Source organism: Anas acuta, chromosome 4 (assembly GCF_963932015.1).
Source record: "Anas acuta chromosome 4, bAnaAcu1.1, whole genome shotgun sequence".
Lineage (NCBI taxonomy): Eukaryota > Metazoa > Chordata > Aves > Anseriformes > Anatidae > Anas > Anas acuta.
In genome coordinates, this window is record NC_088982.1 from 27,234,443 (window position 1) to 27,262,229 (window position 27,787).

Here is a 27,787-nt window from a genome sequence, read left to right on the forward strand (position 1 = left end):
TTTATTTATTTATTTATTTATTTTTAAGTTTACTCCTATGGATTTAGAATTTCACAGGCAAAGCAAAGAAAATGCTTATCATAAGGTTTATTTAGAGTGGGACAGCAGTTTAACAGAAATGATAAGATACATCTGGCAGCTTCCTAGGGTAGTGTATGAAGATTAATAGAACTTAAGAAGGCAATGTATTCCAACAGCAAAAGCACTTCTTAGTTCATAGTTACAAATTTATGTTTTATGCCAAAAATGAAATTACAAAAATTAGCTTTTGTTTATGTAATCCTTTTGCCATAGGCTGGCTGTAGTAATCATGGCTAGGCTCGTATAATGGAGGGTTTCTTCTAAAATTGACAACTACTGTGGCTTCAGCCTCAACCCAGAAACCTCAGCAAGCTAAATGCTGAGAGGATTTCTGCAGACAGTATTTCTTATTGGGAGCCCTTAGTCTGGGGATATTTCATTCAGGTGGGCACAGGGCTAAGCAGGAGACACCACTGACACCCCCCATGTATTAAGGGGTAATCAATCTTGTATTTATGCAAGCAGCAAGTGAGTCACCTCCTGCTTTCCACAGGGGATGGCAATCCTTTGCTTGTTTTTGTGCTTGATGGTGGGTGAACGTTCCTTCAGTAGCATTGAGGCAAGATCTGCTCACGCTTTCTTGTCACCAAGCAGTGAAGAATAAATTTGGGCCATCCATTTCTAACTCGCAAAGTGTGACTTCTATGAAGGAACTCCTGGTTTAAGCGAACATCTCCTCACATCATGCTGACCCTGCCATCCCCTCACCACGGCGCCACCTCGGCACATGCCGGGCCACCCTGAGCACCTCCAGCTGCGCCTCTGCTGGGGCTTGCCCAGCTTCAGAGCCACCCTGGGGGCTGAGGTTGGGGCCAGTGCTCTCCTTCAGCAGCACGGGAGGGAAAGGTGAAGGTGAAGGGGAAGGAGAGGGCACTCCGGCAGGCGTCGCTGCGGCGCCCGGTGCCCGCCAGCCTCGTGCCGGCTGAGGCGGCCGCGCTGAGGCGATCCGGGCGCTCGGCTCCCGGGCGAGGAGGGGCCGAAGCCCCCGGCGAGGCGAGGCGATGGGCGCCCTGTGGAGGGCCGCTGTCTCCGAGAGCCTCCTCGGTAGGTGGCGGCGTGGCCGGGGCGAGCCTCCCCCCCTCACGGCCGCGGAGGGCAGCGCCGGGGGCTGAGGGGAGCAGGCGGCGTGCCCCGAGGGGGGCGCGGCGGGGCTGAGGGGAGCCGGGGGCTCCGGGGCGCCCCTGAGATCACCCCTTGGGAGTAGATCAACCATGGTATTTTTAGTAATATGATATTTATATGATGTTTTATATGATATTTTTAGAAATCTCCAGGAAGCCTTGCTGTAAAAAATGTACAATGTATTTTTTCTTTACTTTTAAGGCTACATTTCATGGTCTCTTTACCATGCTCTGCCACCGATGATCTATTACTTCCCCCTTCAGACGCTGGCGCTCACGGGTCTAGAAGTTTTTGCAGTTGCCTTCTTTTCTCCAGTACTCTTGATAATCGGTCCTTTCTGGAGGTTGGCTAACAACAAGTACGTCCTAGCCCTTCTGAGACTGACTACGGTTGGTAAGTATGCACTGCAGTGACTTACAGATTGCATCTTCTTATCAAGGCATAGCAGTAAACATGGCAAATTGCCTCAGGACTCAGAGGATTCTGGATAGACATGGGAATAAGAAGTTCTTGCTCTCACAAACTTGTGCATTTTTTTTTATTTATTTATTTTTTGTTCTTGAGCCTGTGGATATGGTCAGAGGAATATTGTTTGCATCCATTATGTTGGCTTTTAGACCTGTACTGCATAATTCAAGGCAAATCTCATTTCACTTGTATTTCTAGAGGCTTTTAAATTAGTACAAGTCATGCCCAACAGGCAAAAGTTGTCAATATTGCATGGAGAAGAGTAGAGCAGGTGCTTTTTGTATAGCAGTTCTGTGTCTCTGACAATGGCTAGAGATGAGGTGTTACAGAACAGCTTGGGGCTATGTAATATAAATGTAATGTGCTGCAAGTGAAATGTTCTTTAATACATTTACTTTTGAAGCTCTGGAATTATTTTTTTTTCTTCATTAAATCCATCTATGTGCCTGTAGTGTATTGCTGGGGTTATAGGCTCATCCTGAGTGTGAAATGACTCTTATATTCCATCAGTTGCACAGGCAGAACATTTGATGTTAAATTTAAGATACAACTTCCTCACAACCCATTGCACATGCCCCTTCCTAAGCCAAGACTTGCTGGGATTCCCTCTTTCCCTCTTTTGTCTTCAGCAGACTAACACAAGTCTTATCTCTTGTTGATATTCTGGAAGTTTGTTGGGAGAAGATTTGGCAGCTACCTCCAAGTTCAGAAGCAGGTTATTGCTAATGAGTTTGCAACACCTGGATGAACTCAGAGGAGATGAGGGTATCCATCCTGCATAGAGGGAAAATGCTGCTGCTAAGTGATGTCTTGACTCTTTCTGAAGCAGCAGCTCCTGACTTCTCATTTATCAATATAAGATGATAACCACAGAATCCCTTTCCGTATGATTTTCCTCTTTTATTGGTAGAAGACAGAACAGGATGATCGTATATACCCTCTCTGCATGACTTTCTTTCTTTTCTGAGAATTCCTGTTTCTTATCTCTAGAAATTTGCTAGAACAGAACACAGCTTATTGGTGTCATCAGTTCAGATGAAGAGTAATTTCACCATGTTATTTTCATTTTCTGCTCTTTCCATCTTATCCATCCTAATCCTTTTTTTAGTTATGTTTTTGATAAGCTTTTCAGTGAGCAGTCTTCCGCTTCACCTTTCTGCAGCAGTGCTCAGTGCATTGCTTTCTACAAAATCTGCTTTTAGAGCCTAGTAGCAACGTGTAAGCATTTCAAATTGCACTCTGCATTCCTTCAGATATCACAGTAATGCAAAATCTGCCATGTTTATTTAAGATTAGTCATTCAGATCATCTTGCTGCTCTTACTAGTTCACTTTGTCAAAAGAGATGGAAATTGCTTAAGTGAGTGTAATTCACATTCTGCTAAATAAAGAGCAGTGGTGTGTAAAGTCTGCTGGTTTATATGTTTGCTTACCTGCATGAGGGGCTCCTGATGATACGAACTGTGAACAAGAAATTAGCACCTTTGGTAATTATCTGGGGAAAGGATGTGTTGGTGGAGACTGTTGTGGGAGGACTCCAGAGCGTGGGGAGGCTGAAGCTGTGAGCATCCTCAGGCAGGACTAACCTGAGCATTGCTATATGCAGATGAGATCTCCCCTTCGCTCCTGCGTAGGGTATCTGAAGCCCACAGAGACCATGTCCTCCTGCTGTTTCCATCTCCCGAACACTCCTAATATTGCCTTTGGCAACTCAACACCATATTCTCTATCAGCTCTGCTGTACTGTATTCACCTTTCCTGTTGCTCTACAGTGAGAGTCAGTATTTGCGGTAGACATAAAAGCATGTTCTTCACCCTCTTTGTCCTTAGCAATGAGTTTAGCAGCTAGTGGTAATTCTCACTCTTTACCAGAATATTTAGGACTTTTTTTTTTTTTAATGATAAAGACTTCCCTTTATCCAACATTATTGCTCACTTTCTTTTCATCTTTTCAGGAAGATTTATTTTCTCTGAAGCTTTTCTTTTGATTTCTGTATCCTTTCACACTGCTTGACTTTGTGTTCTATTTAAAAAACACAACAACAACACAGACCTTCTGGTAGCGTCCATTTGAATCTATGTCTTCAGATAGCACATGGAGTGGATTTACATGTTTGGATAGATGTATGTATGTTTTGGGTGTACTTGCTGAGCAGCCCAAGGTGTGTGCAATGTAAGCATGCAGACCCATGCTAGCGTTAATCCAGCTAGCACAAATGACAAAAGATTTGAAGAGGCAGTTGTGGGTTTCAGCACAACATAGCAAAAGAAATCTGTGTGCATTGTACATGCAACCTGTGCTCAAGTCCATGCAAGCACATCATTCACTTGGCCATTTCATTTTGACATCTTTACTCTTGGCTTTGCATCTTTTGCTGTAAGCAGAATGCGGAAATAGACAGTTGGAGGATTCCAGCATGCATTGCCAGGATCGGCAGCTCCATTTCTACCCTTCCTTGCTTAATGCCTCATGATGTTTGATTCATACTTTCTTAGCAAATGGCTGCTAGCAAGTTGCATTGCTTCTCCTGCTGTTTGCTGCTAGTCAAACGTTGTCACCGGGCCAGAATTTGACACACCGACTGAGAGGTTATAAGAATGTGCATGACCCACACTCACTTGGATTGCAAACCTGCTAGCTGAGTTTGAAACTGCCGATAAAGGTGAGGTCATTGTGCCTCGGGAAATGGGGGAGATGCACACGCAGCATCTCCTTCGGGGCTGGAGGAGTCACAGTTCTCAGTAACAAGATGGAACAGGCTGCTGCTGCTGGCTCTGAAGCAGGATTCTGGGCCAGAGAAGGTCTTTTTTGCACCAGTAAGACCAATGCTCTAATAATCCTTATGCAATGTATGGTGGCTGCTCCTTTCTAAAAAGGATAAACCTCAAGTTTTATGGCTTTTTATTTCTGTACATGGTTCTTGTGCAAGTGCTTGGTTCTGGAATATCTGTCTGCTTAGGTACTTGACCATAAGTATTTAAATTTAGACATCACTGGAGTCTTGGAGAATTTTTTTTTGGGGGGGGGAACTGCTATAATGTCACAGATACCCAGTTCCTATCCAAACCTTTCTTTGGTTTGTTTAAAAGTATGTCATGCCACATGTTCTCCGATGAGCGGTGTAGCCATTCAAGTTACAAACGAGATTGAACTAATGCACAGGAAATCCTTATTACCTGATCCCTGCTGCCCATTAAAGGAACTTGTTTGTGTGTGTGTCTTTGTTTGTAGGCAGCTTAGCATCGTACCAGGCACCGAATGCTCCGATAAGACTCCTCATCTTGTCTGCAGGTGTCTCTTCCTCATTGCTGGTTCAAACAGTAACGTGGTGGTCAGGAAACAGTTTACAAAGGTATTTCTTTTTATACTGATGGCATGATAAATGACATCTCTCCATCTTGAAAGGTGTGGGCTTTCTTTTTCCCCTCAAAAAATAAGGTCTTTTTTACCTTCAAATGCATCAGTATTCTACAACTGATTCTAATAGGTTCATCAGGATATGGGGCTTCATACTGGGCAAGATAATGCTTCTTGTTCTTCGCATCTGGTATACGTCACTGAACCCAGTCTGGAGCTCGCAAGCTGCCAACACAGTCATACTGACACTTGGTTGTATAGCAGCGGTGGAGCGGATCTATTCAGGTAAGGGCATTGTAGCAAAGAAAGCAGTTATGAAAACATCCTAAAGGGAAGCTATCATTGTGTCCCTTTTTTCCTTCATTTTTTCCTCAGCTGTCTGTTTGTAGATCAGATGCACAAGCAGTGTAGACTTTACAAACAACAGTGCTTTCGTCTTCCCCTAACATGGCAGAATCAGTGTCACAATTCATACAAGCTGTAGTAAGTTGGAAATACCAACTAATTGCAGTATCAACAATGCAGCAATAAAACAAACAAAGAAATAAGAGACCTATAAGAAAAATATTAGACATATAAACCCAGAACGGATTACCCTTTCTCCAACAGAAAACATCTGTCATGTAACTGTTATTTTCTTAATTCAGTCTGCTGTTTCAGTTTCTCTGCCAATGTGTTTTCTTTGACAGAGACAAGACAAAGAAAAAGAACAGCTGATGTGGGAAAATAATCATTAAAAAAATAATAGAAGAGTGTGTTCAAAATTTGCTCAAGTTCTTGGAGTGTCTGGCCAGTTATACAGCAGTTGGGGCTGTCATAGGCTAAATGGTCTCTTTAAAACTGTGAAGGTAGCATTGCCAAGGAAGACAGTGAGGCTGGCTTGGTTAGTTAGGGCAGCTCATGTTAAATCCTCAGCAGTGCCTTCCTTCTCAGTGTAACCTGAATGAATTAATTGAAAGGTAAAACCTTGTCTATGTGTAAGTGGGTATAAGTTGTCATTGTGTGTATTGTTTGTAGACTTGTATTGCATGACACAAACTAAGCCTCCACTTTCATAATAATTTAGGAAGGGAATCTACTGCAGGAAATTAGGAGGGGAATCCCTTATTCCTAGGTGACAAAAGAATGTCTATGCAACTAAAGGCACTGCCTTCTCCTTAGATGAGTCTCAAGTGATCATCTCCTTCGATGATCTCAAGTGCATGGAAAAAGGAGAAGAGAAGGAAGGGAGTTTTCTGGCTTCTTTGGAAGTGTTGGGTTTTGTTCTTATCGGAGCTTAGAGTTTCAGAGAACAGAGTCCTCTGAATGAATTCTCATAACTGTTCTGCTGATTTTCAAAGCCAATTTAACAATTTAAATCCCAGTAGCATGAAGGATAATCATATGAGTCATATGAGCAGGTTGCCATTTTTGTACACTTAAAACATTTGTCAGGAAAAGCTACTGACCTTCTCTTTCTAGGAGATTTTTTCCCTTATCAATTTTCATGGATGATCAGATAAGTTAGCTTTTGTGTTTGAGCCAGTAATTTATTCTGGTAATTTTGTAATCTTGGCTATTGCTTTTTCTCAATAACCCTTTTTACTTTTATTTGACACTTTGCATTAAGAATATTCCTATTCTTAATCTAGGTGGAGACAAGAGGAAACAAGAAGCAAACAATACTGGGAATGGAGTTAGAGAGACGGTTTCCCAGCCTAATTGGCTTTTGACAGGAATTGCTTTTGGCAGCCTCATGTTTCTCACTGTGTGGATATTTGGCGAGGTCTCGCTAATTTCTAGATGGGCAGTAAGTGGGCATCCACACAGAGGTCCAGATCCTAATCCATATGGGTGAGTGCCTGTTTTTGTTTTTTGTTTTTAACGATTTGAACAAAAAAGTAATCAAAACCCAATGCCATAGTGTGTTACAAATTAAAACTCAACCAGATCAATTAACTTTGCTTATTTTTGCCTAAAGGAAGAGGACAGACATGTTAAATTACTTATGCATTAAGTTACCATGCATTATTGGAAGGAGCTTTGTTACTAGGGAGAGGATGATGGTATAAAAATCTGTATAGAATAGAAGGTACTTCATGCAGAAGACTTGTGGATAGAGGCCTAGGAGTATTCACTCAGTCCTTCTTTTTCTGTCTTATTCCTTCTTGTTTGCAGATATTTCTCAGCATTGCATGTATACCAAAAAAAAAAATCTTAAATGTTCTATATTCCAGAATGATTTTTATTTCAACAATAATAAAACCTGATCTGTCACCCTGCAAAATGATTTTTAAATTAAGACTAAAGTCGAAGGGCTTATGAATGAGGTGTATATACAACAGGCAGTAAATGAATTTAGCTGTTGTCTTAACTGAAAAAGTTGTACAAAATAATACACCTTGGAGATGTGTGCAGATAAAAACCTAAAACCAACAACAGAACAAAAAGTGTGCAATATTAAATAATATGCCTCTCTAGAAGTTTTAGGCATTAAGAATATAGTTTTAATGCTGTGAATTGCTCCCTCACATTCCAAAATCTAGAAAGAGAATGGATTAGTTATTCTGATAATCAACTACGTGTAGCTGCAGGTGAGATAGTTCATAGTTTGGAATCAGCACTCACAAGAGCTGCTCAAGATTGTGAGCAATGTTAGATGCTGCAGGGTTCCTATTTGAAGTGAAGAAAATGCTTCTGTTGAGAGGGGGGATTCCTCCCTCTCACTTGATCTGAGGGATTTTTTAATTTTTTTTCCTTTTGTACCCAGTACTTCAGTGATAAGCTTCTGCTGCTGAACACAGCTTGCTTATACACTATGATGAACTGCCATTATTTTCTGGATGCTTTTTACAACCAGTAAAGGGGAACTAACGTAGCAGGGTGTGAGATGAAGGTATTTTGTGCTGAAATTGAGAACTATTTAAAATAAAAGGATTATAGAATAATACCAACCATCCTCACTTGTATGTCTAAAAGCTTCTTTTTGAATGTCAGGTGTTTATAAAATTATAGTAATGTACAATTTCTTTTCCTTTCTTTTTCTTTGTATCAGAGGTACAGTTCTGTTGGGCCTGGCTCATGGATTGATGCTTTCATTTTGGAGTTGGTCTTCTGTTGCCAATTTTGCCTGGTTTCTTATAGGTAGGAGCAAATCTGGAACAGAATTTTTGTTTCTATTACCTTATTCCTTATAGTCATGCCCTTGCACCCTATGCTGCTTGTCAGAGAAGTCAGTCGTTAATCAGAGCTTGCTTTTCTCTGTCACTGCCTGTAGCATACTCGCTGCCTTGTAGAATAAAGAGCAGTTCACCTAAAGGCAAGCTTGCAGCCTGCTTCCTTAGTTGCCGAGGTCTCCAGGCAGCAAAATAATATGAACATTGAAGCAGTTGTGCTGAAGTACTGTATTTGTGAATCAGTTTGCATACAGCAGGTCTTGGGTGATGGGAAAAGGGAGAATCCGAATGCTGCATCTAGACGACATTTTCAGTTGGAAGGAACAGATATGCCGTGGAACAAGTCAGAGATGGAAATTATTCTGCTCTTGACTGGTGGAGAAGTGTTTTTTTCTATACTTTCCCAGCACGGATGCAGTTTGTTGTAATTTGTAAGCCCCTCTAAGAGAAATTTACTGGTATAAATGTTTTTTGTTTTTTTTAAGAGTCTGCTTTTTTTTTTTTACTGTCTTAGCTATTTTAGCTTATTGCTTTTGGATCTTTTTATCAAGAAGACAAAGCAGTACTCTCTTCAAAGGTTTAGTAATAATTGGGACCTCAACATATGGATTCCAAAGGATGCGATGCATTATGATTTGCTTTTTTCTCATTCACCTTGTCTTTTAGAGCATTCAAGAACTAACACTTACAAATTATTCTCTGCATCCTTAAAACACGGAATTTAACGCAAACTGCATTTCTCTTAGGACTACTTCTCTGTGGGAGCCAAAATCAAATATCAAACACTGGAAAAATCTCAGTAAAGACACAAGAGTTTGGCAATGCTTAAACTATTGTTTGCCCTAATAATTTACCTTTAGGTTCAGGTGTTAGGCTTCAGAGATCTGTATTCGAATTGTAATACGGCTCTTGGTGATGTTTCTTTGCAGTCTTTTTGCTGCACTGTTGTCAGTTCAAGAAGCAAACTTGAAAAGAACTCTGAGAAAAGTGAGAGGCTGGTTTTGGCTTTTGGGAATAACTGTCCTAGTGGTACAGTTCTCGTGTCTGCAAAGCACAGTTATATTTCACAGACTCTTTATTTCTTTTAAATATCTTTCCCAGAGAGAATGTTTAAAAGAAGAGGGCAGATAATATAGCTGACTGACTCACTGTTCTTTTCTATCCCTTCCCAGGTATAGCGTCTGCAGCTGGTCTCCTGTATTTACAGACCTGGAGTGCTGCTGTTGCAGGCAACATTCTTGCTGTCTTTACGATGTGTGTGTGGCCTCAGCTGGCTGGACACTTTGTTAGCTGTCTGCATCCTGCAAAAGCCATGAGTGCAGCCATGTTTGCCTATGTTCTTGAATTATTCTTCTGTGTATGGTGTACAGCTTATAAATTTGTTCCTGGAGGAATTTATGCCAGAGAAAGCTCCCATCTTCTTTTAGGTACATTCGTGACTATGAACTACTAGTAATATGCTTGTTTTAGACTCAGATGTTTAAACTGTACCTAGTGTATAGTTTTTCTAAATGCGCAGCTTCTGTTTGATTTACTGAAGTAAGAGTTTCTATGAGAAAATTATTGAGACATGAAAAACAAACAAAACGCGCACACACACACAAAAAGAAAAGAAACAAGCAGTGAGTTTTTGTTTATTACTGTTAGAAATAGTTTAAAATGTGGGCAGAAGATAGAATTTAGTTGAAGGAAAATGAAAAAGTGAAAAGGAAGTCTGATAACTAAGTAGACGTCTGAGGAAGAAATGTGTTAATCAGTCACCCTAAAAATAAGGCTGCTCTGCAGTTCAGGGTGTGACTGCACCTTTGTGCTAGCTGCCTTTGATAGCGGTTTGTACCTCAGGTAACAATGGGGTTGCTGGAAACTCAGGGGTTCAGGAGGGCTGTGAAATGTTGCCAGTAATGTAATTCAGTGCATTAATTAGTCCTGCTCTGAGGACCTAAGTACAGCATACTGCTGATCTAGCTAGGCTGCAGTTGAGACCTGGGCTTCGTTTCCCTGTAACAGTACCTTATGCTGTGTGGACATATCAGCAAGTTTGGAGGGATGTTGATAGTCCTGCAGTGTCAGAAATGTGCAGAGAAACAGGAGGGGGATGGGAGAAGAAATGAAATTGTCAGGTATTTGCCAATGAGGAAGAACTGAGGTGAGCAAACATAAAGGTTTTAGCAAAATGTTCCCTTGACGAAGGTGGGGAGGTAGAAGGGAAACCAACCGTTTCTGGTTTTGTCTCCAAAATAACTTTTTAAAAAGGTATGAATGTGTTTCAATAGCATATTTCACCAATCATACTGAGACAATGCTAAACATTGTCTTGGACTAGGTGTATGGCACATTTGAGAATGTGACACATCATCCATATTTTGTTTCGAAAGGATTAAGGAATGCCGAGTTTGACTTGTTGCTTCAGTGGTTTCAGATTTCAGAAGTGCCTTTGCAAGCCCTTTCCGTCAGTCCAGGTTCCTAGTTTGCGTGTAGTCCTTCAGGTATTACAGCAATCGCTCCAGTTTCAGATTGTTGTGTTCTGAGGAGTGCTCCATTATGTTTATTGCAGTTTTCTGTGTTCTGAAAGCAATCTGGGTAGTCTGTAGAAAAGGTTGCCTCAGTTCATTTCATTTTATTTTTTGGAGTTATAGGAAGAAAGCACGTGGTAGAGAAATGTCAAATGCTTTCTTGAATAATGCTTTGACAAAAGAAAAGCTATTACACAAAATCTCTCTCTGTCACTTCCTTTGAATACACTGATGATTAAGTCACCTGGCTGGATCATGGGATAGTAACACAGAGATGGCCTTCCTTAACTTTCTCTTTGGCTAAAAGAAACTGGTGAGCTGACCCTCTCTCAGCTGATGGCACTACACGAGCTTATTCAATCTGAGAATCCAATTTCTGGCTTTTTGATGGCATCTCGTAGCTGTCAAAGATACACAAATTATACTGTGAGGCTAAGTATTTATTGCTGTGCTTCTTCCCTTACAGCCTGCCTTTCTGGCAAACTGCTTGTTTTCTTCTGCTTTCTTTCAGGTGCAAGTGTTGTTTCTTGCTTTCTCCTCCTGTCCAATATCCTGCCTTTCTCTTGCCGCAGTCTGGGTAGGGAACTGCACTGGGAGAAGTGACGATGAAAGTAAGATCATTCTGTTCAAAACTTCTGTGCTACTTCACTGTGATGTACCCTAATGCTCGGGGTTGGAGCCCTGCTTGTCCATTGACTTGAATGCCCTTGAAGTAGTTTCCCCTTGAGAAAGGTTTGTTTGTTCCCACTTCTTCATTAGACTAGACCCAGCTTCCTGGTTTGCAAACTTTTACACCTAACATAGCAAGTAAGGGCAGTAAGGAAATAACGAGGAACAGTTATGTTATCTTCAGCTCTAACTCTGAAATAAAACATGACTTCTATAGTTAATTACAACACACAGGTATTGAGGATGTAGACCTCTTCCAGCAGAGCTCTAAGCCAGTTTGTTAGGCTCCCACATTTTCTTTGCAGGTGATGGAATGCTGTAGCTCATAAGGGATGGGATAAGAGGTTGTAATATTACTCTGCACTACCTATGGAAAGGAAAGTATACCATCATGGTGCCTTGCAACAGTTAATGAAGCCTAACTAGCTTTTAAAATGTACCTATAGGTGGGCTTAGTTGTCTGTTCTAAAATGCACAGCTGCTTCTGTTGACTGTGGAGGAAAAGAATACAAGATGCTGCCTCCCGTCCTGCTGCAGTCTGCTTACACTGTGTCCGAATGAACTGTTGAGCAATTGCTCTTGGAGTGCCTGGATAAAAACATGTTACTGTTATCTTGGTGACAAAGCAGTTAAACTTGCAGAGTTAACAGGCATCTAGAATCAACAATTAATATCTCTATATTTCATCAAGCTGTTGCTGCAAGAATTGTAATATATAAGTGTTACTTAAATGCTCTTGTCTGGATTAATTCTGGAAAACTTTGAAAGCACTGGGCTGATTTGAGAGCTGGAGCTGTCAGTAGGAGCCTGGAAGTACTTAGCATGTCCTGCCCGCTGTGCACCAGCCTTTTTGGCCTGGAACCACAAAACTGTACTGCAGTGCTGTTAAGGTCAGGCTTTGTGTTAGCTGGCTAAATGTTCTGTGGAATAATGTTTTGTGTAGGATAGGTGTTCAGTGGAGTTTTAAATCCTCTTTTAGCTTTGAATCCTTCCTGCGGTGTTACTGCTTTGAAATAACATTTTGGAAGTATTTGTCATTAGTGCCATGCATAATGTCACAAGCCAATTTTGTTGGGAGCAGTGCTTGTGGCAGTAAATGCTACAATGTAAATTAACACTATTAATGTTGAAGTGCTTCAGGGATAGGTGAGGTGAATACTGACAATGATAAGTTAGATTTTTTTCTAACAATTAATCTCGTGTTGCCTGCATTACTACATTTGGTATGGCATTTATCTGTTTGGGCACTGACTGAATTGCCTCTGTTGGTGAAGCTGTAAGGTTGAATGTAACACAGCAGCTGGGAGTTTATAAATGATGCATATATGAGCAATGTTTAATATGCTAAAACTCTGAAAAAAACAACTAATGACATATTTTTACAGGTTTTATTATGTTATGCATTGGGCTAGACTTTCTAACAGGATCCAAGAAAGACCTTAGCTCCATTTTTGAAGTGAAAAGCAACCAAAAGCCACTGTTCAAAAGGAGTAAAAAATATATTAAACTACGTAAGTATAATTTTTCTCCCTCTCATCCATGACTCTAAGAATACTGCCTGAGGAAGAAGAGTACAGCAGTGCAGTGCTTTGCTCAGATGTTTTACAAAGGTGGGATTTGGTGCTGGTTCTAGAGTCAGACCTGAGGTTGGTATTGCCCAGGTTCCAGTCTCTTTGTATCGTGAGATCTATTGCATGTGTACACAGAAGAAAGACTTGCCAGCCCAGTCAGTATGTTGATTTGGGCATGTCGGCCCTTCACAGAGCTGTGTTAGCTGGCTGGCAAGGGGGTGGGATGTGGATGGAGCTACTATTTGACATGACTGCCCTTCTGTGGGAGTCCTGCAGAGCTGATGGTGAATGACCACCCTGATTCCTGGCTGTGTGTTCAGACCAGGCCTGTCATGAAACTTTTGTCATCTGCCTGTGAAGTTTCCAGATAGTATGTTTCAGGTCTGATTTTGTTTTTCTTAGGTTTTGAAAAGATACTAAAATATTTTAATTTCTTTTTGGATTTTAAACCTCTGGAATTCATCCAAGTGATGCTTTCACGTATTTGGCTATGATTATTTAAACCTTAGATTTGTTTCCATTGTTAACTTTTTTTTTTTTTTTTAAAGAAATCAGGCAGAATTTTTCTGCTTTATTGATACTGTAAAGTTTGGTAAAAGAAAAAATAGCTAGTGGCTAGGGCATGATAACCCCACAGAGATCAGGATGCTAAATGTTCATGCTCCTCTATCTTTTTTTCTTCTGTGATTTTGGCTCAAATCGTCTATCATCTGTGTGCCTCATTTTACCTTGTTTGGACATTGGAGGCAATAGTGCTTTCCTGCTTTACAGAGCTATTTCTGAAAGCTTTGTGAAGCTGTTTACCCTAAATACTCAAGGGCCAGAAGAATATCAAAGCACATTTGTGTATAGAGGAAATGCGAGCACCAGTGCAAATGGTTTAAACATTACTACACTAAAAACATTCCACAAAAATGAGTACATACTTTAAAATACTGTCTGTGACAAAGCAGAGCTAATTTTCTGACATTTCAACAGTAAGTCCTGCATTTCCCCATCGTGCTCAGACTTACATTTTTTTCTCAGCTTCCCCTTTAAGCACCTTTGCATCTGACAGACTATGAAGTTGCTTAACATTTACTAATACAAACAGCATGTCTGTCCTTCTGACATCATCCACAGTGAAATTTATTTAAATCTGACAAAGTTGTTCCAGTAAACTTGCATAAAAATAGTTACATGTCTGTTTAAAGATTTGATGAAAGAATAAACTGGGGTTACTGAAGTCATTGTAGATTCTGTATGCCACCGTATAAACAAAATAACTGCAGAGGAGTTTTTTCATCAAATTACAATGTGCCAAACACTGACAGCTCCTAAGTGTCCACCGTGGTTATTTGGAAGGCTACAGGAGCAATGGGAAAGCTCTGAATTTGCATTGTGTGAAGCCATAGTGCCTTTCCAAAAAAACATCAATGCGGGTACTTAAACAAGAACTGCCCTGGAGGTCTGATAGGGATCATATCTTTCTGACATCTAGTGGCTTGTGAAGTAAACTAAATTTTATTCCACACATTATGTTAATGCAAAATAAAAGATGCATGCTATAGATGCATATCTGGAACACTATGAAGGAAACACTGGAAAGTTTACATGATGCTGTTATCTCCTATAATGTCTTCTTCGGTAGGTATGTTTTTTACACAAATATTCCAGGCAATGTTGGTGTATTGTGTCTGCTGATTTGGAGAATGGAAGTGTGTAGCTGCACACATACCGATATTCTTTAGTACACAACGTTGAAATGGTGTTATCACTGTCATGTGTGGAAACTTAAATATATACTTTCTCCATCCTATGAGTAGCACACCTTAGAATGACCATATATCCAGTTCTGTTTAACTGCAATGAGAACTTTATTTCTTCTTGCTTTAAAATAAACTTTTCTGTGTTTCTGTCTTTCAAGTGTTGTGGCTGTTTGTTGGTGTTGGTTTGCTAGGATTGGGTCTGCGTTATAAAGCTTATGAGAAGAAGTTGGGCCAAGGGGTGAGTAGCATGTTTGTGAAGATGGTAACTTTCAAATATACAGTGAAATGTGCTTGTGATATCTTTGGTTTATTGCTTGTCTTTATGGCAGTATCCAAATATTCAGCAGCAGTAATTCAGAAATGAATATGCAAGAAGTTCGCTTTGTGAATTCATGCTGAATACAGGAAACGTTTGGGTCTTTGGAGGTTTGTTGTGCTGCTATGAAGGAAATAAAAACGTTCTAGAAAGCTGAGAGATTCTTGCCTCATACACTTGATTTGAATACTACTTTTATAAATTAGTTTATTTTAATTATATTCAAAACTGGACTGGTCAATACCATTAGCAGCTTGATCTTGCATCAGAGAGGTATGCCCGGATAAATTCCTGAGGCACTTTCCAGCTGAAGGTACTCTTTGTTTCCGTATTTATATGCATAAGTCTGAACTGAACCTCTCTGACAAGTTGGTTGACCTAGATTAGGCTAATTAAGGAAGTTGGATAAAAATCAGAAGATTTCAGTTTCCTATCTAGTAAAAAATCGAGTGTTGGAGAGACATTAACAATTCAGATGCTTCATGCTCACAAAGTTTAGCAATTAAGTTACTTACAAGTTGTCTGAGGCTGTTGTTTACATAGTTAGTATTTTTAACTCAAAATTAGAGCTGTTTTTATCAGACATAAATGAACCTTTCTATTCCATGACTTTGCTATTGTAAAATTAAACTTTTGATGCAAGTGGTTGCAATTATGAATTAAACTTGTTTTTTCTTGGTGGTAATCCAGAAATAGATATTTGAAGCTTGCTCTTGACATGTTTTCCTGTTGGTAATTTCTTTCTTAGAGAAGTCTCTGATGACAAATGCAGGAAAAGATGCAGAAAAGATGATGAGAGCTGAGTAGAAAGTATGTGTGCACGCATACAGTTGGCTTTCTTTTTAAAACTCATTGAGGATTGTAGTACAGAAAATAGGTAGTTAATCTGAGAAAGATGACAATATTCTTGGTCTTTTTCATATCCGTATATTTACTGTTACTTGTACAAATTCATTTTAACTTCAGTGACTTTTCTCGTCATGATAACAGCACAGATTTTTCTAAAAAATACCTGTAGACTTTTGTAATCTTGACAGCTTTATTCGGAAAATATATTGGTTAAAATATCCCCTCTTGGGTATCTTTTATGGCACCATGTATCTGATACTGATGACTGTAAATGTACATGGAAGTCAAATCATAATTAACTTTTTTCCGCATTTTATTTTTTGAGGTTCCAAAAAGAGACTTCTCTGCTATGATCTGGCCTTTTAGATTTGCATATGACAATGAAGGATGGTCTAATTTGGAAGGATCAGCTAATTTGCTCAATCAGACAGGTAACTTTTTTCCCAATTAATTTATATGTGAGAGGCTACATATGAAGAAACAGAAAGAAGCAAGAACATCTAGCTGGTTGAGTCTGTTCTTACATTAATTTAAGAACATTAAAAACCATGTTCTTACATGGTTTTCTCCTAAATTTGTGAGCTGTTCCAGTTCAATCACTTCAGTTAAAAAGCTATTTGCAGAGGCAGTCATTTTTTCTTAGATTTAAAGAGGTTTTTGGTTGGTGGAAACACTTCACTATCTGTAATTTTTTTTGTTTGTTTGATTTTTGCTGTGTTGTTATCTCTTATATTGCTAGTGAGTCACTTATCTATACAGAAATGCTTTGCACAAATGAAATAATGATAGGTAACCTTCCTTCAGGCATGGGCAGGCCTTTTCTAGCTGCTGGGTTCCTTCAGAGACCAGATGTCTTCCTGGCAGTTAAATCTGTAGGAGAACCTGTCCGGTGGCAAAACAACACCTCAGTATGTAAACATGGAGGGACATCAGTGCCCTGAGAAAGTGAGATGACCGTGGGTAGTCTGCAATTCACTGGAACTGGGAACCCTTCTGTTGCCATGCTTGTGTGCCAGTGCCAAGTTGCTGCAGGCTAATGAATTGTTTGGGCAGCAGCAGCCTGCTTCCTCTTGCACACGAGCCTTTGGAATGGAGTAAGATTTGGCAGATGAAGGTAAATGCAGATGTACTGTGCAGTGCTTGTTCATTAAGTTGAAAGCAGTAGACACCCTACTGTGCTGTTAATCTGTGTACATACAGAATACCTAAATGCTTTTGAAATGCACCACACTACGTATGTGCAGGCCAGCTGTACAGTGCAATCTTGTGTGTCTGGTTATGTGGCAGGGAGGAGCTCTGGCATCCAGGCATGAGGATGTCTCCATCGGAGGCTGTGTAGCCTGTGGCAACTGGAAGTGTGGGCACCAGTTTGTTGCTGGCGTAAGACTGGCCCCAATTGACTCCTGAAGGACTTGTGTCCATCCCTGTGTAATCAAAAGGGAAATAAAGTGCATTCTGTAGTCATTTATGATTTGCGTTTGTAGGTCGTAGTTATAAATTCGTAAAGATTTCTTTTTTTTCCCCTCATTTTAGGTGCAGATTTCATCACTATTCTGGAGAGTGATGCCTCTAAACCGTTTATTGGGAACAACGATCCAACAATGTGGCTCGGAGAAAGACTAGGATTTTACACAGATTTTGGTCCAAGCACAAGAGATCATACTTGGGGGTGAGTCACCTTTATGTGCACAGTGACAGGACATGAAAATAAATACTCCACTAGAACACAGACAAAGAGTAATTGAAATAATAATCACCATAGTCACTTGCTGGAGCTTGTCTTTAAGAACATGTTCTGACTCCCTAGCCTTACAACGCAATGCAGATCTGGTTTTCTGTTTGTTAAAAGTGATCAGTTCTTGGTGCCTGTGCCTGCAAGCTGCCTCGGTATTGGTGATGCAGGGTATGGCATCCTGGCCCTCAATGGAAGTTTGGAAGTTGGATTTGGAAGTTTGACATTCCAAATTATGTTTCTGATTCCCTTTTCTTGTCAGCTTTGAGAACTTTAGATTTCAGCCTTCAACATGTGATAGCAGTTGGAAAATGTAACTGCACTTGGATAATTACAAATTTTGAATTCATTAAATTCAGCTTGGGGAGTATGGTGGGAAATGGACATAGAAAGGCACATGCCTGTTTGACCAGAACTTCTGTGTTCTTGGCCAACTACCAGCTGGATATCTGAATATTTTTGCAGTCTGGAAAATAGTGGCTTATGATGTGGTGGTTTTTTAGGGGGATTTGCAGATCTCTGTGGTAAGTGGAGCTTGTAGTGAAGTTGCAATGGCTACCTTATTCTTCCTGTATGTGGGAAGAATTCAGTAACTTTCCTCTTCAAGAGCCTGTATCTTTATGTGATACTAAATGCAAATTTTTTTTCCTGCACTGTTTATGACCTACTCATATCACATTTGTTACCAATTTTTTGGGGGGTTAGAATGAATTTGGTAATTTTTATTTTTACTTTTTTTAGATGTGCGATTAAGTAATATTTTAGGCAAAAACAAATCTAAGTTCAGAAAAATCCTCTAGAGATGGTTTGAATTATTTTGGTCACATTTATCTGCTTAGTTCAGATCAGCAATGCTTGTGAGCTAGAAAAAGTAACTCTTTCCCTCTTTTCACGTAGCATTATGGCACTGTCAAGGTATCCCATTGTAAAATCTACCCACCACCTTCTTCCATCTCCAGAGGGAGAGATTGCACCTGCCATCTCCATGACTGTCAATTTCACTGGGAAACTGGTTGATTTTGTTGTTGCTCACTTTGGAAACGAAGAGTGGGTATTCTATTTATTTCCTGTTATGTATGTTGTGCTAAGTTAAACATAATTGTCATCAACTTCTGGGGTTTCTTTTGTATTCTTTAAAATCTGCTGTGGTGCTGGTTCTAGCAATACACATTGGAGGAAATACTGTGATCTAACTAGCAGATAGAAATTCTGAAGCCTTTTTTTAAGGGATGAATTTGTCATGCAAAACTTGGCTGAGCTTAATATCCAGGTTAACAGAGATATGAAAAAAATACTGTTCTGCAAAAACAGGAACAGGGCTACCGATACATCTCAGGCCATGAGAGCATCCTTCTGACTTTCTGCATCCATTATATTCCACACTGAGTGCAAATAGTTATGGATAGCTAGCATGAATGGACAACTGATGTTTATTAAAATAAAAAGTAACAATTCTGATGCCTCCAAGAAAGGACAGTGTCTAAACAACAAAAATGTACAATCAATGTCTTTCTGACTATATGAAACTGGAAATATAAAATCTGATCTCTGGATTCTGAAATAAAGAATTATTATATCAGTAACTTAAATATGTGATGAAAAAGACTAAGGGGTATCTTTCAGTTCTTTACTTTAAAGCAATGTCTGAGTTACTGTGTAATGAATATTAATAAGGGATAGTTTTGTGATGCTCCACATAGTTGTATTTTCCATTTGCTGCAATATCTAAAATTATGTTTGTCATTTATTTTTAATTTGCTTTAATTTACAGAGAGACAAATTTATGGATTGGGTGCAGAGCATAATACACAAAGAAGCTGCTCAGAAAGCAGTAGGAATTCTCATTATCCCATACCAAGCTTCCTCCTTCCTTTTCCTTTTGTAGAAGCTGTGCTGCAAGCATGCAAATCGTTTATAGATCCCCTTTTACTAAGCACATATAATTGTCAGGAACCACTCCCAATCTGAAGTCTACAAAGAAATTCCATTTTGTGCTTCACACAGATGATTAGACTTGCCTCTCTGAGAAACTATTTGTCAAAGCATAAGAAAATAGCTCTGTATTCCCCTCTCACAGAGAGCTAAGATAAAGATGAAGGAGAAAATAGGAGGAGACACATGGGAAACAAGGACAAATTAGATTGTGTTTTGAGATTAATGGATTTTATAATTAATTGCCATGTACAACTGCTTGTTTTTCATCTGTCATTGCTGCTTAGAATGACGTAAACTAAGATACTAGATAACTGGGGATTTTTTTTAAGACTGTTTCTAAAATGTGGGAATATGTCAATGGTGTCCTTTAAAAAAAAAAATCTTGAGAGGCATGTCTAGAAGGAGCAGCTAGCTGAGCAGACAACTTCATGTATACATAAGTCAGGCTTCTTGAATTGGTCTTTATCTCCTCTCCATCTGCTCCTTCTCCCTTACGCATTTGGCCCACTCAGAAGACTGCTATTTAAAAGCACAGTATTTCAGCCCCTGTCTTCTCAACTTGCTGTCTCAATGCTATGTAGCCCAGTCTACCAAAATACAGAAGAGAATATGCTTTGTTCAACTGTTCAAAGTGCAGAATCATGGAAAGAGAAGCATCTTTGCATAATGACAAATCCAAGGACAGGAACTGGATTTCAGTGCAGTATTCATGCTACCAGGCTCTGCTTACACTGTCACTTTTGGTCATGTTGGAACTGCTGTGTAAATCTTGTTAAAAAGATGGAGAATACCTGGCAAATATTCTAAGTGTTAATGGGATGACACAGCTCTTAAGTTATGTCTCATAAATCACGTGACTTAGACTTTAAGACTACTTTTTACCATGATCTGTCCATCAGAAAAGTAAAAGGTTTTGTAGGCGTACGAACTCTTTGTTATGCAGCAGACAGTCTGTACTAGCACAACTGCATTTCAAGTGCAGGCAGTGACACAGCCTCAGATAACCAAAAGAACTTACACTCACATTTCCTAGTAATGAGATAGGTATTAAAAAACAAAACAGTAATAGAAAAAGCTGCTTGCATAATGGTTAGGAAGAGAGCCGTGATTACATCCACCACTACCACGTGGCTTTTATTCAACATGGTGATCATTTGGAATCGTCAAGCTTGCTGTTAACTTCCATATTCTCTAATACTGGGGAATAAAAAAGGTGTCAGACTAATCTCTGGTGTGCTATGATATAGCAGACAGAATCTGGGCTTAAATATATGTATGTTAAAGTCTTTCCCAATTCTTTCAGAGAGGACTTGGACAGAAAACTTCAGGCCATAGCTGTTTCCAAGTTGTTGAAGACTAGCTCTAACCAAACTGTATTCCTAGGATACATCACTTCAGCTCCTGGATCCAGAGACTATACTGAACTAATAAAAAATGGAAATGTCCAGGTAATATAAAAATAGTGCTTCTTTCAACAGTGAGAGGTAATGTATATTTCAACATTCAATTTAATGTTGCAATGTGGTAACTTAGACACACAAGAAGATGCACACAGATTTTCAGACAGTCTTCAGCTGCCTCATGAAATGCTGTAGAGAAGATGGAGTTATGTGGTGAAAAGATAACAGGCAATGGGCTCCAGCTGCCATGAGAGAAATGTCAGGAAGATGGTAGAAGAACAAATCACAGTGAGGATTGTCAAGCGTGAGAAGAGGGGCCTAGAGAATTTGTTAAATCTCTGTCCTTGGAGATCTTAAAAGCTTGGCTGCATAAGGCCCCAAGTAACCTGCTCAAAGTTGCTTTGAACATACGGTTGTGAGTGGGTGACCTCAAAATGTCCCTTCCAACCTCTAGTTCTGTGATTGTGTTGTTTTAAAACAGTTCTGCAGTTTGGCTGTCTGTCAGGAGGTGTAATGAAGTGATCTGTTTGTGTCTAGCATAGTGGATTTTTTCCTTTCTACCTTGCTATCACATTTTAGGCAAAACACTTTTCTACACCAGGTTTATACATTGGTTCTGTAGCTGCTTTAAAGCCTAAACATAAGGAGAGGTTGTCTTATTTGACTTCTTTTTTCTTTCACTCATAGGATATTGATAATACAGATCGTGACAGGTGGTGTAGCTATATTATGTATCGAGGAGTAATAAGGTATGTTAAAGAGGAACATTTAGAAATTTGCTTTAAATATCTTTATGACAATAATTTTTACACCTTGCTGTAGGTAATTGTGTAATAGTCTTACATCACATTACATGTGTATGGAGTGTTAGGTATCTTATGAAATAATGTGAAACATTGATCTCAGAAATAATTGGTGTACTTCCAAATATAATTAGCAAAGGCACTGTTAGAGTTTCATCCTTCTGTATCAAAAGCCTTCAGACCTAAACTGCTTTAAAAATACTTTTTTTCTCCAAGATCCAAGCTCTGGCTTTGCAGCATCACTCTAAAATGTGAAGGCTAAGCCCTAATTTGTATGTGACACAGAAGATACAAATTATAAACTATGATTGTAGGGTTTGTTCAAGCAAAATGCTGATCTAATCGAACCAAGATTTCTGCTGGATTTAGTGGAAATCTTGACTGTGTAAACCCATATTGAAGCATTTTGCTCTGCTGGGACCCATGCACTCCACGTCTTCTAAATACCAAGCTCCTTGTAAATCATTCTCTTGGTGATGTATGTTCCAGAATGTAATTAAGCTTATTCCAAATTAACTATGTAAATTCTGCAGTGTTAACAGGAGTAAACCCGGTAAACTAGATGGCTGTCTTAAGTAACTGTATTGAGTAGAAATAGCCCACCATTTGCAATCTCATTTTATTAGTGGCTCATGTCGCTCATGCTTGAATTTCAGAATTTCTTCAGTGAAGTTGGTGAATTTGCATGAATATGCATATGCTAAAACTGTGATTTTAAAACTGAAAAGTTTTAAAACTGAAGAACTGATTAATTTCCTATATCTAGAATTTATTTTTGTTGTCAAGCACTAAAACTTTCTCAGTTTTTCTGCTTGCGACATTGTGTTATGATGAACGTGTTTATGCAGCATGTTAAGATTTTGGAAGGTGAGATTCATTGACATGAACAGTTACATTGATAAGTTAAATAATAAGATTGGGAAAAAGTGACATGATTTAAGAATGTGGTGAGACTGCTTTGAATTATTCTTCAAGCTAACTCTTCTTGAATCTGACAGGTTGGGCTATGCCCGCATATCTCACGCTGGTTTAAGTGATTCAGAAGTCCAAATGGCCAAATTTAGGATCCCAGATGATTTAGATAACTATGTTGATAATGACAGAATTGTTACTGATCCCAGCCAAGTTCCTGAGGACATCCATTTCAATCCCAGGTCAGTATATCTCCTAAGAAGTTAAGGGGATGATGTACATGACATCCAGGAACAAAATAGTTTTCAAAGTGGGAGGTACTGGTCCGTACCAAATTAGGAGGCAATAACTTCTGATTTGTAATTCCATTTTTACCATTAACTTGGCATGTGCCTTGGGAAAATCCGTCTGCTGCATTGCACCATAAATTGAAGGTAATGTTTATTTCACCCAGATAATTAATTTCTGAGATTGTTTGATAGGGATATTTGCCAAGTGGTGTGGTAACTCTTCTTATAGATGATGAGAGATCTCCCATGCTTCTCAGCACTTGGAGGATCAGGATCTTAAAATATCTAGATGTAGATTTAAATGTTCTACTATTTAGAACACAAAATACAATTTATGTGTTAAAATACTTATGCAAAAAGTATTTAAAATATAGAATATAACTGTAGCAAATGTCAAACAGAATGCCTAGTGCAGTTTGTTACATATGTCCAGAAAAAAAAAAGGACAAGGTTTTAAGCTGATGTTATTTTTCTACTGGCATTGCATAACTAAGAAACACAGAGAAAGGTGTTTATTTTGGATCAAATATCAGCAGAGAGTTAGGAGGTTTGAAATAGATGTTGCCACAAAGTGACAATTTCCAACAGTGTTGAACTTACTAAGTTAACTTATTTCTACATTACACAGTGCAGAATTCATATAATACATATATTTTATATGCACGAACAGTTGAACTTACTTTTTGTTACCCACTCAGTCACTGGCTTCCTGCCTAAGCAGGGCTTTGCCTAGTCTTTTGCACATGATGAAACTTGCCCAAAGTTAGAATTACACTTTCAAATTTTTCAAAGTTGATTTCACCACAGACTATTTTTTTGTTCCTGATTTCTTTATGGCTGCCTATAAGCAGAAAAAAAAATGGTAATCTTTAGCAATAAGTTTAACCTTTTCCCATTGTAGTTCATTTGAAGCACAATGGTACTATTTCTACATGTTACTTAGCACTGATATTTTGCATAAGTACTACGTTTTACTTTTGCAAATCCATCTACTGTAGTAGGCAGTGGTCCAAATCTTCAGGTTTAAATACAGCATGAAAAAATACAATTTTCACCATAATTTTCAAAGAAAAATCTGTGATATTGACAATAGAGCTGAGTATTTGGATACTGTGGAGAGCAAAACACTATCTCCACTGAAGTCAGTGGAAAAAAGTTAAAGAGCGCAGAATTTTACTGGATAAAAGCCCCCTCACCTTTGTCAGCTGGAGTTCCATTTATAGAGCGCCTGTAGCATTAATCCAATCAGTGTAATTAAATGTCTTCATCCTCAGAGACCTCTAGCTAGTTAGCTGACATAGATTATGATTTATATGTAAGTAGGATTATGGTCTATTCCTGAAAAAAGCTGTCTAGAACATTAAGAACAAATATTAATTATACTACAGAAGTGCATGACTTGACTGTGTGGGTTAAATCCTATTGTGATGATTTTGCTTTGTTGAATATTTTTCTTAGGTTTGGATCTTACAAAGATGGACATAATTATGAGCTTATTCACCACTTTCATATGAGCACTCCGAAATATTTTAAGCAAACAAACTAGAATGAGAAAATAACATATCACTGGGACCAACAAAGGTTTGTTGTTTGACACTGACCTAGCAGCCAAAAAGACTACATTGTTTAAGAAGGAGGAACTCCCATGCTGAACAACACTGAACTTCTGTGTCATAGTTGGTGACTCTCTTCTTTAATGAGTTGTCATCGCTGTAAGAGAGGGAAGTTGCAAACATTTTGATAAACTGGTATCCACCTGGGGCAGACGTGTTTTGTATGCATCCAGGCATGGGTGGGAGCTTGATTTGGAATAACTTCCGCAATCTTATTGAACGTATCCTATACTGTACTGTTTCAGAGTTAAATGGACCTATCCTTTTCAGATGTGACCCCTTTCCTCTCCTGGTAGCTCCTTGGAAAAATTACATGCAAAAATATGCAAAAACTGTGTTTAAAAACTGTGTGCACTTTTGACTTGAATCTGCTGCCAATCCATATTTTATTCTTAAAGAAATTTGGTTTTATAGCACAATTTGCAGATTGATATTTATAGTATTGGTGAAAACGTTGTGACTCTTACAGGCTTTAACAAAATATTAGACACTGCAATGTTTTTACAAAAAGGATAAAGTATTTCTGAATAACTGTTGTTTATGATCCACGGGCACGCTGCAGAAGAACGTATTCAAAAACTCTTGCTTACCATGACAAGGTTTCTGTGAAGAGACAAAAGTTGATTGTAATTTTTATTTCTTGCACTTTCAGCAGTTTTCTTTTGTAGATGCCAGTAGCCCTGGTCTCTCCCTTCTCACAGCCTGCATCAGCTGCTGGTGCTGGCACCAGCATTGCACAGTGGTGCTGAGTAACCCCACTTCTTGCTGCATGCACTGATGCTAGCTCTGAATTATGTCCAGCCACAGGTCTGACATTCCACAGCATGTACAAAACATAACATTATCTTGCCACATTACTTAATATTTTCCACAGGCTGACTCTACAAATATCTTGTAACATGAACATTCATGTGAGATGCAGGAAACAGTACTCATAAGCATAAAAGCTTGAAACCTTCTATTTTATTTTATTTTTTTTTAACGATTATAAAAATAGAATCAGGTCATTTCTCAAGAAGTCAGACACCAGAGCACAAGTTGTGGTAATAGATCAGGCTATACATCATCTCTGTGTGTATTCTTCCAAATCAGTGTGCATACTTGAATGGATTTTCAGTTTTCACAGGATTTAGAAATGTTCTCCCCTTCCTGAAAGCTAAAGTTAAAATACTCTGTTCCTTTGAGTAACGTAACGTTGGTGGATCTGTACCTCATAATGTCCACATATCCCACTGTATGCAAATATAATAAGTATCAATTATATGTTGGCATTTGGATTACTTTCTCAGAACGACTAGGAGAAACTATGACCATGGACTGTATGTATACGGCTAAAGCTAAACCCACGCGTGATTTGTCCTTGAATTTGCATGTTGTCCTAACACTCTTGTATCTGGTTTAGAAAACAGTGCAGTACACCTCTTAGTCGCAACTGCTGTCTCAAACTATGGAAGAAATGTGCTAGAACAGGTCCTGCTGCAGGGGCGTGTGACTAGTCCTGTTGTTTTCTAATCCCACTCTTGTCATTCCAGCTTTCAAAAGGTACTACGTTATAAAATGTTTGTGGATATCTTCCACTGTACATTCAGAGACATGAAAAAATAAAATGTATGAAATAGTCATGTTTTATTTGCTGAATGTTTGAACTTTTCCTGGCTGTAAAAGGTCTAGCTTATGAGTCTGACTTCCGAATAATTTGTATTCTGTTGTACTTCTAGTTCCGTCCTCCCTGGCATTCTGTGCACGTTAGTTAAAGTTTCCAGGAATAAAAAGGAAGAGAGACATCATTTCATCAGGAGCCTAACAATGAATACCTCAGAATAACAAGGACTCAATGTTATCTTGTAAGAGAGCAACTTTTGAGAGTAATTGTACTGGATTCTTCAGCAGGGTGGAGACTCAAGAATCCTCTTACAGATGTTCCCACTTTGAGACCTCGACTCAGACATTTTTGTGTGTGGTAAGCTCAGCTTCAGAAGCAGTGGCACAAGTGTCACAGAGCACTCTCAGACCTGGGAGCTGCAGCTCAAAACTCTAGAGCTAAAAAAGACCTGATTTTTTTATTTCCCATTTCTAAAAGGGGTGTTGCAGCTACAAGCTTATTCAACAGAAGTTGGGCACACCCTTCAGTTGAACACTTGATGTTACTGAAAGGAGTTGGGTGCAGCTTAAGTGTGCAGGTGAGAGCAGCTCCCACGTATCTATCTCACTGAAACAGAATACAGAAAACGTTCAGGGTCCTCTGCTTACAGGGAGGGAGGGACCTTTGTGGCCCCAAACAAAGGTGCTGCTTGATTTGATGTACCCCCAAAGTTCAGGCAGAAATTCAGAGCTGCTCTCTGAATCTTGGCTGCGTAAAGCATTCCTAATTATGGGTTAAGCAGACTTTTTTAAGGATCTCAAACTAAAGTTGAAAAAAAAAAAACAACCTCAAAATCTAATTCAAGGATTTAAATAGGAGTGACCAAAAGCCCTGATTTTTTTTCTTTCTTAGGTATCTAAAATATTATATTTGTTTGCATGGTGTTACAGAAGGGCCCTCAGGGTCAAACTCACATACCTGTTAAGTAAGAGTAACAAAACACGCCTTTTTACTTAGCAATGAGCATGGTATGAGTCCATGGGACATGGCAATTAACATCAGCTGAATATGAGGAGGGATTTGAAAGCTGCAGTTACATAATCTGCAGCTGCTACTTTCTGCCACCTGAGGTCCTCTTTTATCCCCGATCAGTAGTGTAGTGCTGGTGGAGAACATTACAGTATGTACAAGAATAACGCACTGTTGAGGTGTTTCTTTGCAATTCTGAAAGAGAAAAATCTTCTCAGAAAGCTTACATAAAGCTGTTTGTATTGACTTGGGTGTCAGCTACTAGATTTAGAAGCATGATTGCTGGGTTTCTGGTAGTTTGTCTCTTTTCTTTCAATGCCCCATACTGTCCTTTGTTGATACTTTGTCTGCTTTGTTAATGTTCAGCAAATTCTGCTTTATTAACGTTTTAGTTTTCAATACAGTTCTCTTCCCCCCTCTGACTTGAAAAGCATGTAGTAGTTTGTGAGTGTGGTGCCTAAAATGAACTTTCAAGTTCATTTTAAAGCAAAGCAAGATGAACACAGGCATTTGGGATGTGCAGTGACTTTAGCAATTTGGAGTTTGGTAACTTTTAGAATCAAAGGGTTCTCTCAAAGACCTTTCTACACTACGTTTCTGATAGTGAAAAAGGTTAAATTAAGTGTATGGTGCCTTTCTGTC

The 27,787-nt window shown here is 39.1% G+C and overlaps 1 protein-coding gene across 2 annotated transcripts; it reads left to right on the forward strand.

Annotated features, from left to right (window-relative positions):
• The first annotated feature begins 921 nt into the window (after nucleotides 1-921).
• CWH43 (cell wall biogenesis 43 C-terminal homolog) lies at nucleotides 922-26,154 on the forward strand. Of its 2 annotated transcripts, none has more exons than XM_068680310.1 (16): nucleotides 922-1,125; nucleotides 1,405-1,596; nucleotides 4,903-5,023; nucleotides 5,159-5,313; nucleotides 6,660-6,861; nucleotides 8,063-8,151; nucleotides 9,356-9,610; nucleotides 12,751-12,876; nucleotides 14,843-14,922; nucleotides 16,175-16,280; nucleotides 17,383-17,518; nucleotides 18,479-18,628; nucleotides 20,820-20,964; nucleotides 21,604-21,665; nucleotides 22,718-22,873; nucleotides 24,380-26,154. In XM_068680310.1, exons 1-16 carry the CDS (start codon nucleotides 1,083-1,085, stop codon nucleotides 24,465-24,467), a joined length of 2,106 nt encoding a protein of 701 aa, XP_068536411.1. In that variant the 5' UTR covers nucleotides 922-1,082; the 3' UTR covers nucleotides 24,468-26,154. The 2 variants fall into 2 exon arrangements, with proteins under 2 accessions (XP_068536411.1, XP_068536412.1); XM_068680311.1 differs by lacking the exon at nucleotides 922-1,125 and adding an exon at nucleotides 1,171-1,295.
• Nucleotides 26,155-27,787: the final 1,633 nt, after the last annotated feature.

Bases quoted from the DNA above. Each gene is read 5' to 3' on its own strand.
- CWH43 (XM_068680310.1), top strand. From the start codon at position 1,083: ATGGGCGCCCTGTGGAGGGCCGCTGTCTCCGAGAGCCTCCTCG. The intron at 5,314-6,659 runs GTAAGGGCATTG...TTCTTAATCTAG, and splicing joins GGTGGAGCGGATCTATTCAG to GTGGAGACAAGAGGAAACAA. The intron at 8,152-9,355 runs GTAGGAGCAAAT...ATCCCTTCCCAG, and splicing joins TTTTGCCTGGTTTCTTATAG to GTATAGCGTCTGCAGCTGGT.